Here is a 15169-nt window from a genome sequence, read left to right as displayed (position 1 = left end):
CCAATTCCACCACCACCATCAACACCAACTCCAGCAGCACTGTTTTCCACACGTCATGTACCTCTAGTCGGTCTTAGTACCCTTTGAGACATGCCTATTTTTCTGCTCTCTCTCTCTCTCTCTCTCTCTCTCTCTCTCTCTCTCTCTCTCTCTCTCTCTCTCTCTCTCTCTCTCTCTCTCTCTCTCTCTCTCTCTCTCTCTCTCTCTCTCTCTCTCTCTCTCTCTCTCTCTCTCTCTCTCTCTCTCTCTCTCTCTCAATCAGTACCATGATATCAGATAATACTCCTTACACAGTTTCTCCGTAACTCTTTTGTTTCCCATCCGCCTCGCATGGTCGCGGTGAGAAGTAGTGGTGGTATAACCAGACCACGGCTGCATCTGTTAGGCCTTCAGAGGTTGGCAGTGAGGCAGAGGAAATTATCGGAAATCAACGCTTGGGCTTTCGGAAACATGTATGTCACAGTATTGATTATAGTGGCGTTACTGAGCAGAAGTCTTAGTGGTTTTCAAGAACACATGGAGTTTCTGATCAGAGAGAGAGAGAGAGAGAGAGAGAGAGAGAGAGAGAGTGTCTGTTAAGATTGCGTGTAGGTACTGTGTGTCTATTCAGTTTGTTTAGATTTATGCTCAGTAATTTCGCCTTTCTGCCGCGGCGGTCAAGTTGCGTTTGGGCGAACCATTACCGCGTGGAATGAATGCTGGCAGTCTCTACTCCACGCTAACTCGAGAAAAAAAAACAGGAAATACTTGAACATTGAAAACGAGAAATATGCTCCAATAACAAGTACGAGTTGAAGGTAAAAAAAAAAAAAGAGTGGAAACTTGAGATATAAGAAACTAATAAAGAAAAAACATTCAGAAGACTCGTTCGATCGCTCATTCACCTACTCACTCATTCTCTCTCTCTCTCTCTCTCTCTCTCTCTCTCTCTCTCTCTCTCTCTCTCTCTCTCTCTCTGTGTGTGTGTGTGTGTGTGTGTGTGTGTGTGTGTGTTTCATAAGAATATTAATTAACTACCACGACTGAGAATTCTAGGTAGAAAAAATTATAATAACTTTCCGACAAAAGATTATCAGTGGGAAAAAAATAATCCGATCCGCAATAATTAGCGAGGAACCGAAGCTCTTGAAAACTAAGTGAACAAATAGAAGAAAAAAATTACTCGAGAGCAAAAAAAAAAAAAAAGAAAAAGAAAAACATGACTCAATATGTATACGAAAGAACGGAGGCAACGTATTCTGGTGTTTGTTTGTTTTTTTGTTCTTTTTTAGCGTTGGAAACTTTGTCAGTAAACCTCACGGGTGGCACAGGCTCTGAACAGCTCGTTATCAGCGACACAAGTCCTGGTAGTAGTGGTAGTAGTGGTGGTAGTAGTGGTGGTACTAGTGGTGGTGGTGGTGGTGGTCTTGCCATAAATCCTGCTGCTGTCTGGTAAGTTGATCACCGGGAGGGAAAAATATTCAGAGAGAGAGAGAGAGAGAGAGAGAGAGAGAGAGAGAGAGAGAGAGAGAGAGAGAGAGAGAGAGAGAGAGAGAGAGAGAGAGAGAGAGAGAGAGAGAGAGAGAGAGAGAGAGAGAGAGAGAGAGAGAGAGAGAGAGAGAGAGAGAGAGAGAGAGAGAGAGAGAGAGCAAAAAGTAAAACTTGTCCATTACTTTGTGTGTGTGTGTGTGTGTGTGTGTGTGTGTGAGAGAGAGAGAGAGAGAGAGAGAGAGAGAGAGAGAGAGAGAGAGAGAGATTTTGGAAAAAAGTTATTCCTGCATTGATGAAAAAAATATGAAAAAAAGTTTAAGATTAAAACAAATTCTAGTGTTTTTTTTATTTTTGTGTGTGTGTACGTGCGTTTGTGCGTCCTTGTCAGAAATAAGGACGAATGACGGAGTTCCGTTCTGTGGCGAGAGAAAAAAAATAACGAACTGGCATTTCAGAATTACGAAGAAATAAATAGTGAAAGAATCTATCGATGATACAAGATGAGAAAAAAAAATAATATTAAAAGACGCATCAGGATGAGAATTGCAATGAAAAGGATATGAAATGTGTACCTCAATAATTATTTTTCTCCATTACGATACCTAATTAGCACGAGGAGGAGGAGGAGGATGAAGAGCAGGAAGAAGAAGAGGAGGAGAGAGGATATACAGTATAGTAGCATTCTCAACATTCGTCTCTTACTCGCTACAATAACACCTTTATGATAATTTCAGTGAAATCGTGGGCGAATAGAGAGAGAGAGAGAGAGAGAGAGAGAGAGAGAGAGAGAGAGAGAGAGAGAGAGAGAGAGAGAGAGAGAGAGAGAGCATGCATTTTAACATACTTCCCGTTTACTTTATATATAACGTACCTTCTTTGTGGTGGAATAAGAAAACGGAAGGAAAGTTTGTTTGGTTTAATTCATCTGAGAACCCAAGCCGTGGGAGTTTACTTGGAAGAGCTGAGGGTCTAAGCTTTTTAAAACAAGTTGTCAGCAAAAGGAGGAGGAATGAAAGCGATTAATACTCCGTGAAGCAGCTCCTACGGGATTAACTGTTGATTATCTTGCATTTCAGGAAAAGTGAGGCTCCCCCCGCAAAGTTCTCCCACAGGAAAATTTAATCGTTCCTGGCACAGGCCATTCAATTTTGTACTAATCCTCTTAACCTCTGCAACTTTCTCTCTCTCTCTCTCTCTCTCTCTCTCTCTCTCTCTCTCTCTCTCTCTCTCTCTCTCTCTCTCTCTCTCTCTCTCTCTCTCTCTCTCTCTCTCTCTCTCTCTCTCTCTCTCTCTCTCTCTCTCTCTCCAATTTATAGCAATACTGAGAACTTCCTTTCTTAAAAATAAATACACAAACCTGAAATGTAGACGGAACACTCTCGTCATTCTTTATAACTGTTCCCAGAGTGCTTGTGGTCGTAGCGGCGATGATTAATGTTACACTGGTGGCAGCGGTGGGATGATGAGCTAGCGGGAGTTGGCGGAGCATACCTGATACATCATCATACTTGACATAACCCCCTTGAGTGGCGTGTGTATGAGGATAGCGCGTAGTCTTCCTGCATTGAAATCCTTATCCTCGCTGCAATATGAGACATGCAGAGGCACAGGATCGTAATACTGAGAGGCAGGGAAATTAATGAAATGCAGAAATGTGTGGCGGATAACAACGACGATGACAGATGGAAGGGAGGGTGGCGAGCTGAATAATGAAGTGGGGATGGATCATGAATTTAACTGGCTTGTCATTCCTGTCTTGTGTTAGTGTGTGGGTGTGGATGGGTGGGTGGGTGGAATGGTTGTATGTGGTTTCACCTTTCCATCTTCTCCGTCCTAGTTTTGACTTATCAGCTTCTACAAATTCCCACAACTCTGAATACATCACGGGAATCAAAACCGGAAAAGTAAGAATGATTCGGGAAGGGAATTGTAACGAAACTCAAGAGAGACGGAAGAGAGTAAGAGTAGAGACTTGAAGTTTATTGTGTCCCTGTCTAATTTCAAGGTCACTTTTGTTGACATTGAAGACTTTCATAGCGAGGGGAAAGAACTTTACTATATATTGACCAATCTTTCCCGTTTCTACTCGTCATCCTCCCCCTCTCTCTCTCTCTCTCTCTCTCTCTCTCTCTCTCTCTCTCTCTCTCTCTCTCTCTCCTTCATTCCCCCTGTACAATACACAAGTTCCATTTCCTTTCACATTACCTTTTCATTCTCTGCAGACTATTTTTCTCGCAGTATTTCTCAGTCACTTCATTTTTTTTTCTTTTTTCTTGAAAGTCCGGACATCTTATATACTTATTCGGCCTCTGTTTGCTGACTTTGCTTTGTTTCCTTCTCTCACAATTTCACTGTCTCTCCTATGAGTTTAATTTACCCGCGTATCGTCATAGAAAATGAATAATTTTTTGCACCTAATACTACAATGTTTAGATTCTTCGCTTAAGTCGAATATTCCCTGATATACTAATAATCTCTGCAAAACCTGTCAGCTAGTAAGTTTCATTAGACGAAAACACTCTAAAATTCAAGGTGGAATGGTAAACACAGTACCAATAAGTGGAGAAGGTTACTTGACTTCCAACCATAGCATATATCCCGTGATCTACTAACAATCTTAAAAAACCCGCAACTAATAGATTTTCATTGGATCAGAGGACTTTAAGACTGAGGGTAAGAGGAAATACAGTACCAGTGAATGCAGGAGACTAAAGTACTTGACTTCTGACCATGACTGTACAAACACTTACCCTCCTAACACCTTCCCTCACGTTTGCGTCCCCTTGTCCTCTTCACTTTTCTTGTCATACGCTCCCTTCATCATTCTCCCATCCCCTTACAAGCTCCAGTCTTCTTCCATATTGATACTCCCTTTGAAGTTTGCATAATCTGGATTGACTTCTTGAAAATTCATCTTTAGAAGTAAAACTTGAAAGTCAAAGTACGCAATAAAGTCTTCCATATGGTCCCTCTCCCCCTCTCCTCTTCTTTTCCCTTCTTCCTTCTACCTTGCTCTTCTCTTTCTTCCCTCTTTCTTCCTCCTTTTCTACCTGTCCGCAAAATACATCACCTTTATGTATCTAGGTTCTTATATCTTCCTTTCTTCTCCATCCCTTCCCAATCATTCTATTCCTCTCCTTCCTCCTTCCCTATGTCTCCATTCCCTTTCTCATTTCTTGTCTTCCATCCTTTCACCGTCTTTCCCTTTCTCTCCTTTTTTTCTTCTCTTTATCCTTTCTCATCTATCATTTCCCCATTATTCTTTTCTGCTCCCTTCTCCTTGCACCTGTTCCCTCCATAATGTTTCTTCCTTCAACCTTATCAGTAGTAAGGTCAGTCTGTTATGTTATAAGGTCAAGCTGTCTTGTATCTTTAAGCCTGACCCACATTCTCTCTCTCTCTCTCTCTCTCTCTCTCTCTCTCTCTCTCTCTCTCTCTCTCTCTCTCTCTCTCTCTCTCTCTCTCTCTCTCTCTCTCTCTCTCTCTCTCTCTCTCTCTCTCTCTCTCTCTCTCTCTCTCTCTCTGATGACCAGACCTCTGTCCTCAAGCATCTGACCATCGTTTCCTCCTCCTTATCCTCCTCCTCCTCCTCCTCCTCCTCCTCCTCCTTTACTTGGTGGAATATTGCATGACATTATTGAAGTTTAGAATCCCCAGCTGGAGAATCCTTCCTTCCTTCCTTCCTTCCTTCCTTCCTTCCTTCCTTCCTTCCTTTCTTTCTTTCCTATTCCGTATTAGTAATTTTGCATTTCTTCTCGTTTTCCTCAGTAGGTTTATGAGGATTTAGGCTGCCCCGTTTCGTATCGTCGTCCCCTGTATGTGTATTTATTTATTTTATTTATTTATTTTTATTTTTTTCTGCTGATTCGAATGTAGCATTTGTTTTGTTTTGATATTGCGGTTATGTTTATCTTAGTCCCCAGAAATGTTTCGATGTAAATATTTTTTTTTCATGTGCCCCACTTCGTATCATCGTTTTCATGTATCATTTATTTATTTATTTATTTTTCTTTATTTCAGTGTAGACTTTCTTTGTGTTAATGTTGTTGTTCTGTTTATCTCAGTCTCCAGAAAAGCTGTGATGGTCTTTATATGTCTCGCTTTGAATAACAACATAAGAACAGTAGAGATAAGAAGAGCTGCAAGAATACATCAGACTTACACATGTCAGTATTAATACGGTCTTACAGTGTCTGCTTTTTCACTTCACTCTCCAAATGAAACTTTAAATAGTCTGTAGTTTAATTCTGTTCCAATTTTACAAGCCAATGAAAACGAGACATTTACAAGGAGGAAGTGAATGACAATCTTGGTACGCCTTGCAAAAACATCTTTCATAGGTATTTGCTTTACTTATTCGAATGTAACTTTTCTTATTAGTCTGGAGTTAAATTTTTCTAGTTTTTAAAGTTAATGAAAACGAGATATTTTGAAGGAGGAAGTGAGAGGTTGTGATACACCTTGCAAGACATTCACTATTTCAGATTCCCAATTAAATATTTAGAAGTCAAATTAAATTGTATTTTTTTTTATTTCCTTGCTCTTGTTTTTCACCTGCTTCTCTCTCTCTCTCTCTCTCTCTCTCTCTCTCTCTCTCTCTCTCTCTCTCTCTCTCTCTCTCTCTCTCTCTCTCTCTCTCTCTCTCTCCGCTTCCCTTCGTTCTCTTTTTTCCTCCCCTCTTTCCTCTCCCTTCTCTTTCCTCCATCTCCTCCCTTCATTTCTTTCTTCTTTCTCCTCCTCTCTCATCTTTCTCTATCTTCCCCTCCCTCTCTCACCTCTTTCGTCTATTTTTTCCCTCCCCTCTTTCTTCTCTTTCTTCCATGACTCCTTACCTACTCTCTGTCACACAAGCTCGCAAGGTTTCGCCTGCAATCTGTTTAAAATGTGTCCCTCGCCGTCGTTTAGTCAGTCTCTCTCTCTCTCTCTCTCTCTCTCTCTCTCTCTCTCTCTCTCTCTCTCTCTCTCTCTCTCTCTCTCTCTCTCTCTCTCTCTCTCTTATAAAAGCTTGAAGCGAACACGTGGGAAGATTAAAGATTGAGCACTTTTACTTTGTCTTGTGGTTTAAAGCCTTATTTTGTCACCACATCCTTTTTCTTTTTATCAGTCTTTTCTCTTGTCTTAATTTATTTTGCCTTCTTTTCAACTTTGTTTTTTTGCTGTTTTCTTCTTTCTTTATTATCTCTTATGTTTTCTTTTTGGTTTCTTTTTATATGGTTTGCCTATTTTCTTTTCCTTTTTTTGTTTATACACGTGTGTTTCAGTGGAATTTTTACTGAATTATTTATTTATTTATCTTATTTATTTATTTGCTTATTTTTTTTATTTATTTTATTTTAATTTGTTTGCATAACCTTTGTCACTCACTTCCTTTGTTTTGTCTCATATTTCTTAGTGTTTAATGTGAGATTTTCAGTGTTATACATAAACTGAAGAATACACTGTGCTCTCTATTCATATTAACATTAATTATTACTCATTGTTTCTTTTTAATATAATCTATTCCCTAGGTGTCTTCTATCTACATTAATTCATCATTACTGAATTTATTCCACTCATCGACCACTCTCTCTCAAAGCCAATATCTTCCTGTATTTTTTTCATTTATTTATTTTTTTTTTTAATATACCGAAGTACAAAAACCTCTTTATTACAATTAATGATGCCAATTAGCTGACACTCCAGAAATATCACGTCTGTAACTGGAAACATAATAACCACTGATAAAACTAATAAGCCTTTTCGATGCATGGTGAAGGCTGGGATGAGGTGACCACTCACGTAACAAGGCTCAGAGACGGACCACTTGTTACGGGGCGGCAGGAGGCAGGGCAGTGTGTTGTATTCCCACGCACGCTCCATGCAGATCCAGGCCGCAGGTGACGGTCGGCGCGTTAATGTCAAATCACTGAGTACAGATCGAGGGTGGCGCGTGGTTACCGTCCCTGTGGTGTGTGGTTGATGTTCTTCTTTTCTATTGTCTCTTGTCATTCTTTCATAAAAATTTCTCCTTTTCTTCCTCTCTTCTGACGCCTTCAGTAATGTTTCTCTTCTTTGCTCTCTCTCTCTCTCTCTCTCTCTCTCTCTCTCTCTCTCTCTCTCTCTCTCTCTCTCTCTCTCTCTCTCTCTCTCTCTCTTTTTCCTAAGGTATTCTTACTTTTCTCCTGCAGGTCATTCCACACTGAACCCTGACGCAACATAACACCACACATTTGTCATCTTTTCTCCCTCGCAATATTTCTTCCACCTCCCTGATCACCTCTTCTTTAACATGTAGCTCAATTTCATCCCTCACCTCTCCTCATCTCCCACGGCAAGTCTCCTCACTTTTCTTCTTTCTCACGCAATACTTAGTCACCTGTTGCCTCTCCTCCTCTTCTCTCCTGCTGCTTCTCTTTACCATTCACTATTACCCGCCCATTAACAACTACCAAACTTCGTGCAGGTATAACGAACCGTATACAGAAACCTCACATCTTTTTTCACCCTTTTTTTTCTGTTATTTTCTTCCTTTTGTATCTTCCGTCTCCTTTTCCTTGTACACTCACATTTATATACAATTCTTTCAATAGACTGTGCACGTGTCAAACTGTTAAGCTACAAGTCCTGCTCTTTTTTTTTTTTTTTTTTTGACATCTGGTGCATCATATTCCTCGATTGGTAACGTACTGGGTTTTCATGCTCAGGCCTCGAGTTCGATCTCCTCAAACGGCGCCTCAGATTCACTTGAGCTTCGAGATCCATTGCTCAGAATTTCAGTTCGTTGTGAGAGTTATGGATGTGCTCTATTTTGAAGCAGTACAATTGGTTGCGTTCTGGTTTGAGGCGATACAGTCGGAATGGAATAACTAGTGACATAATAGTATTGGATGAGTTATTACAAATGGCTTTTTAGTTCCTCAAGTGCAAGAAATATAATCTTAAAACCCTTGAACTGCAATGCTCGTCTTTTGTTAACTTTGGGGTGACTATAATTAATTGCTTGGACGGACATAAAAAAAAATAATGAATGAGAGATACACATTTTAGAGACTAGTACAAACAAACAGATCTCTTAAAACTTGTAGATGATCATGGGAAACAATGACTAACAGTGAAAGGATTAAATCTGAACCTTACACGGTACCCAGAATATATAATTGATGCTTTGGTATTGAAGGAGTCAACCTCTTATCTTTCACCTCCTCTCCTGCAGACCCGTGCGGCCACATGGTGTGTCTGAGGGGCCAGGTGTGCCTCGTGGACCAGGAGAGGGTGCCGCGTTGTCTCTGCAACTCCACCTGCCCCACCACGCTATCCCCCGTGTGTGCCAGCGACGGGACCACCTACAGGTACGTGTCCCACAGCTGAGACCATGTGTTTGTTTTGGTATGCTTTGGTTCTCAGTGTTTGTACTTCATTATCATTATCATTATTATTTTATTTATTGCATTTTTTTTTATATTTCAAGGATCAAGGGTATAAAATATGGGAGAAAATATGCTCATTATACTGCTCTAAAATCATTCATGTTACATTTCCAGAAAGTTGGCCAGTTTACTTCTTGAGGGATACGATTATGTGTAGTCTTCTTTACCTACATTTTTTTTTTTTTTCTGGTACATTTTTTTTCTTTTTTTTGTGTATGTGTATTTTATTATTATTTTTTAAGATTATTTAATAAGATGATATTATTATTATTATTATTATTATTATTATTATTTATTTATTTATTTATTTATTTATTTATTTATTATTTTACATTTTTACATAGTTGATTCCCATGGCATACTTAACATATCTCTGCAGCATTTCCATCGCATCTGTTACAAGCACTACAGTTACTTTCTGGCACACGATAGCTTACTTATAAACATTATCTTGTACTTCAGTGAGAATATAAACATGATATTCCTTCATAACGCAGAAACAATCGGAAAAAAAAATCTCTAGTGTTATTTTCTCACAATTCATGTACTTGTGTCTCTCTTTATACTTTCATTTATTTAGTTTTATTCCTGTTACTGTCTCTTCGTACTTATCCTCGTTTTCTCCTCCCTTTCTTAACTTATCTGTGTTTTTTCCTCATTTCTTTCCTGGTGATTGTATCTCGTAAAGTCCTTCCTTCCTCTTCAGATTTTTCTTTTCTTTTCCTCCTTCGTCAAACTTTTCTCATATATTTGTCCTTCCCTTTACTTCCTTTCTCTTTAATTGCATATCTATTGTGTCCTTCCATTCTCTCTCTCTCTCTCTCTCTCTCTCTCTCTCTCTCTCTCTCTCTCTCTCTCTCTCTCTCTCTCTCTCTCTCTCTCTCTCTCTCCCTCAGCCACTCTCAAACACAGTGCAGTTTCATTTGGCCATTTTATATTTATTTCTTTACGTGTCTGTCGCTTTCATCTCTCTCTCTCTCTCTCTCTCTCTCTCTCTCTCTCTCTCTCTCTCTCTCTCTCTCTCTCTCTCTCTCTCTCTCTCTCTCTCTCTCTCTCTCTCTCTCATATCTATCACCAAGAACATCACTCACTCACGCTACACCCAACTTTACAACTTATGGGTCAGTGATATTGCCCGTGAAACTCAGCAAAGAGTAATACCTCACGTCAGTCCAGGTGGGAATATGATGAAGTAGAATAATCACAGTGAAATCAGACAGTAAAAGTAAAGTCTTAAAAAAATAATATGTAGTTCAAAGTAATAATAATGTAGATTGAATAGAATGGGGATATTAATAAGAGGGGAGGTATTGATAATTATGTATTGACTGTGTGAAGAAGAGTTGAGCATATCATTGAATGGGATTGAATTGGAAAGGCAAGAATGTCAGAAGGGATGGTGTTGAGATGATTTAGGGGTTCTGGATAAAGAAATAAGAAGCGGGAGGTGTGTGGGAGAGAGAGAGAGAGAGAGAGAGAGAGAGAGAGAGAGAGAGAGAGAGAGAGAGAGAGAGGGAGGGAGAGAGAGTTATTATTATTATTATTATTATTATCATTATTATTATTATTATTATTATTATTATTAACATCATCATTATCATTTCCCTTGTTCTTATTTTTCTTGTTCTCGTTATTATTTTTTTAATAGTAGTAGTAATAGTAGTAGTATTTTTATTGTAGCAGTTCAGTGAAGTTTGCTGTTATATTTCTTGTAGTGACAACGGTATAAAAAGAAGTAGTGTTAGAAAGAATATTATTTATGTGATGAAGGAATGATGTTACCAAGACGGAATATTGAGGATACACCTTTAAAGTTTCCGTGTCTGTCGCTCTTACATTTCCTCAAAATCACAACAGATGGCGTGGCATTATGATATATCTCAACGCACTATTGTCCTCAGCATAGAATTACATGAAGAAAAACGATAGTCGGAAAAATAGCAGAGTATAATTCATATGTCAATTGTAAGCTGTGAACATAATGAAATGTCACTGTTTCCTTCTTTACTCGATGTTATATGATTCTCCTCACACTTTTTTTTTGTAGTATGTTAGAAATGTACAAATATTTCTTTATTTTGTGCTTTGTACTGACTAAGTACATTTATTTTTATATGTGAAGCAGTACTGTTTGAAAATTTTTGTATAAGTCACTTTTCTGTTTTGTAAAGAAGCGATTCTATTATTTCTTATATATATAAAGAGAAGGAATACTGTTTTAAGACCCTGTATATTTTTAAACCGTATTTCTTCCCAACTCGCTTTAATTCCTGTGATGATCATTGTGGAAAGTTTTGCCATTGTGTTCAAGAAATACTCTCCAGCCCACATCCTTTCATATACAACAAGTCTTTGATACACGCCGTCTGTTTTTTTTTTTTTTCTCGTTATGAAAGTCATCATTTTGGGAGAAGTGATGGAGTGTCATAAAGTGAGGACCCTCACACACACACACACACACACACACACACACACACACAAAGGTGGATGTTCTGCTGCAAGAATTACAATTGTTATCATTATTTTTATTACTATTTTTTTCCATCATTAGTGTTTTGTTCTTTTTTTTATTTTTCTTCTTTTCTTCTTCTTCTCCTTCTTCTTCTTCTTCTTCTTCTTCTTCTTCTTCTTCTTCTTATTATTATTATTATTATTATTATTATTATTATTATTATTATTATTATTATATTTTTACTACTACTACTACTACTGCTACTACTACTACTACTACTTTTATCATTATCGTACTTACCATTGCAGTAACGAGTGTATGATGAACTTCGAGGCGTGTCGGCAGAGAAACACTCTCACTATTCTGTACAGGGGCGAGTGTTCTTCAGGTAAGCTTTCCCTCCCTCACTTGTACCACCACCACCACCACCACCACCACCACAACCATCACTACCACCACCACCATCATTATCACCACCATCGCCATCACCATCATCTCTCTCATCACTGTCATGCTCTAGTTTCTTTTTTTTTATTCCCATTATCATCATCATCATCACACTTTTTCACCTTCAGTCATTGTCACGTTTGTTTTCTTCCTTCATTATTCATTGTTTCCATAAAATTATTCACGTATTTTCATCTTGACTTCACTGTTTTTTCTTTTCATTTACATCGACTGGATCTCAAAACATTCTCTCTCTCTCTCTCTCTCTCTCTCTCTCTCTCTCTCTCTCTCTCTCTCTCTCTCTCTCTCTCTCTCTCTCTCTCTCTCTCTCTCGCTCTCGCTTAGGTCTAATTACTATTCGCTTCACCGCCATGACTCACTTTAACTGTAGCTGGCTCACATCTCCTCTAGCCCAAGAAATACGCGGCCATGTATCACTGTGGGTGCGTTCATCACTGTTCGTCTTGTTTTGCGAGGCTCACCAGTTTAGCGCTTACCCATGTTTCATCGGCTTGCTCCTACTCCTGCTGATGATTATGATGATGTTGCTGTTACGCCTATTGCCTCTACTTCGCGCGCTTAATGTAGCCCCTTTTTTTGTTTTCTTTTCTTTATAATCTGACTGCCCTTAGTATTTTTTTCCTTGAAGTTGCTCCGTTTTTTTTTTTTTAAGGTTCGTATCTTCGCTCGCTTAACGTGGTTCTCTCTCTCTCTCTCTCTCTCTCTCTCTCTCTCTCTCTCTCTCTCTCTCTCTCTCTCTCTCTCTCTCTCTCTCGTTTACCGTGTTCTTGCATCGTTTTTATTTTTGTTGTTTTTTACTCGTCTCCCTTTTTATGGTACGGAGCTTCCTTCCCTTCCTTCCTTGCACAGCGTTCCTTTTTCTTTTTCTTTTTTTTTTCATCTCTCAGCCAGTACGTCTTTCTCTTTGACTTCCTTTTACTCGTTTCTCTCTCTCTCTCTCTCTCTCTCTCTCTCTCTCTCTCTCTCTCTCTCTCTCTCTCTCTCTCTCTCTCTCTCTCTCTCTCTCTCTCTCTCTCTCTCTCTCTCTCTCTCTCTCTCTCTCTCTCTCTCTTGCGTTTCCGTTTTTAGAGTATGGAGAATTTTCCCCTTGATTAACATAGGTAGTGTCGTTTTTTTTTGTGTGTGTTCATTTCGCTGTCAGTCGTCTTTATTATTTATATTTTTTCCTTGTTGGTGTGGCCTATGTATATATTTTCTTCTTTTTTCTGTATATACACACCTTTCTATTTATTTGTTTTTGGCTTCGTTTTTGTTTATTCATTGTATTAATATTTTCTAACTAATTATTTTGTATTTATTTTAGCAGGTGTGAATCCGTGTTGGTCTTGCTTTCCTCTTTTCGAGTCAAGAACGTAAATTTCTGAAAAACCCTGCATAGATCTCTTTATTCATTTATCCCTTTTATTTATTTATTTATTCTTCTCTTTTTACGGTGTTGCGAATTCATGCTGCCCTTCCTTTCTTCTTTCCGAGAACTTAAAGGCAATAAAGTAATACACTTCTTCCACAGGAGTGAACCCGTGTCGCGAGGTGGGGTGTCGGGCCGGGCAGGTGTGCATGGTGAACCAGTACGGAGTGGCGACCTGTCAGTGCCCGCATTCCTGTGCTCCAGTGGTGACTCCTGTGTGTGGCACTGACGGGGTCACCTACGAGAGCCGCTGTCACCTGGAGATGGAGGCGTGTGTCATGCAGCGGTCCATCACGGTGGCATTTGTGGGCTCCTGCAGTAAGTGATGAATGAATTTTAGCCTTTTTTTTTTTTCATCTTTTTCCCTCGTTTTATTCTCTCTCTCTCTCTCTCTCTCTCTCTCTCTCTCTCTCTCTCTCTCTCTCTCTCTCTCTCTCTCTCTCTCTCTCTCTCTCTCTCTCTCTCTCTCTCAGATCTTGCTGGAATTAAGTTACTTTTCCTGCACCTTTTCTTGTGTGCTTATCTCTTAAACTTCAACTTCTTTACTCGCCCATCACTTTCTTTTTTCTCGCTTTCTTTTTTTCTGTTTTTTTCTTTTTGAGTTTTTCTTTCTCTCCTTTCGTTCCATTCCCTTTTGTGAGCTGGTTTATTTTTACTGTTAAAGTTTTCATATTAATTAGTTTTTTTTTCTTTTATTTTGTTCGTTTTTGTTGCTATTCTCTCTCTCTCTCTCTCTCTCTCTCTCTCTCTCTCTCTCTCTCTCTCTCTCTCTCTCTCTCTCTCTCTCTCTCTCTCTCTCTCTCTCTCTCTCTCTCCTTACCCTTGTTATATCCAGCTTCTTTTCTCTATATTTCTCTCTCTTAATTCTCATTTCATTCCTTTTTTTCATTCTTTCATTTTCTATTTTACCTCCTTCCTTCCTTCCTACTCTCTCCATTTCTTCGTTATATCAATCTTTATTTACTTTCTTGTTCTGCTTAATATTTCCCCCCTATTTCCATTTACTCTCTCTCTCTCTCTCTCTCTCTCTCTCTCTCTCTCTCTCTCTCTCTCTCTCTCTCTCTCTCTCTCTCTCTCTCTCTCTCTCTCTCTCTCTCTCTCTCTCTCTCTCTCTCTCTACTTTTTTAAATGTTGAAGTAATTTAGTTTCCACACTTACAATTTTCACGCTCCCGCCTCGCCTCGCCTCGCCTCACACCCTCACGCTTATAAAAATACTCTTGACCTACACACCCTTTCCTGCAGCCCACACGAACACAATCTACTCTCTCTCTCTCTCTCTCTCTCTCTCTCTCTCTCTCTCTCTCTCTCTCTCTCTCTCTCTCTCTCTCTCTCTCTCTCTCTCTCTCTCTGGGAATAGTTGTCTAATACCAACGCGCATATTTTTTTGTGCACCAATTTAATTTCTGAGTTATAATCCGTGTGAGAGAGAGAGAGAGAGAGAGAGAGAGAGAGAGAGAGAGAGAGAGAGAGAGAGAGAGAGAGAGAGAGAGAGAGAGAGAGAGAGAGAGAGAGAGAGAGAGAGAGAGAGAGAGAGAGAGAGAGAGAGAGAGAGAGTAGCACTAGAATGCAGAGGAAAGAAGAAGAGGGGAATTTAAGCCATGAGGAAGAGGAGGAGGAGGAGGGGAGGAAAGGGAAAGGGCTGCCTGCCACCTTAATTGGAGGTAAGATCCCTTGAGACCCCCCTCCTCCCCCTTTCCTTACCTTCCCGCTTCCTCTCCCTCGTTACCTCCTACTCCTCCTCCCTCTTCCTCCCTCTGCCTTTCCTGTAGACACTTGAATCCCAGTGGAACCATTCCTCCTCCTCCTCCCACTCCTCCTCCTCCTCCTCCTCCTCCTCCTCGCACGCATGTCACTGTCTCTTTAACATAATTATTCTTGTCGATGTCATAATCGTCACTTTTTTCTTACTTTGTGTGCAGATTCTTGTTCCCTTTTCTTCCTTTTTTTCTCCTTTCCCTCCTCC

At 39.6% G+C, this 15169-nt stretch overlaps 1 protein-coding gene across 7 annotated transcripts in view; it reads left to right on the top strand.

Annotated features, from left to right (window-relative positions):
- LOC135093210 (agrin-like) overlaps nt 1–13545 on the top strand; it is a 503425-nt gene extending 489880 nt beyond the window's left edge. For all 7 annotated transcript variants that reach the window (XM_063992187.1, XM_063992185.1, XM_063992186.1 and 4 more), the window contains 3 exons: nt 8663–8798; nt 11637–11716; nt 13307–13545. In XM_063992187.1, coding sequence (XP_063848257.1) covers nt 8663–8798; nt 11637–11716; nt 13307–13530 — 440 coding nt within the window. In that variant the 3' untranslated portion in view covers nt 13531–13545. The remainder of the gene's footprint in view (nt 1–8662; nt 8799–11636; nt 11717–13306) is intronic.
- The last annotated feature ends 1624 nt before the right edge of the window (nt 13546–15169 follow it).

The sequence above is a fragment of the Scylla paramamosain genome, chromosome 42 (assembly GCF_035594125.1).
Source record: "Scylla paramamosain isolate STU-SP2022 chromosome 42, ASM3559412v1, whole genome shotgun sequence".
Classification (NCBI taxonomy): Eukaryota; Metazoa; Arthropoda; class Malacostraca; order Decapoda; family Portunidae; genus Scylla; species Scylla paramamosain.
This window is presented reverse-complemented; position numbering and strand designations above follow the sequence as displayed.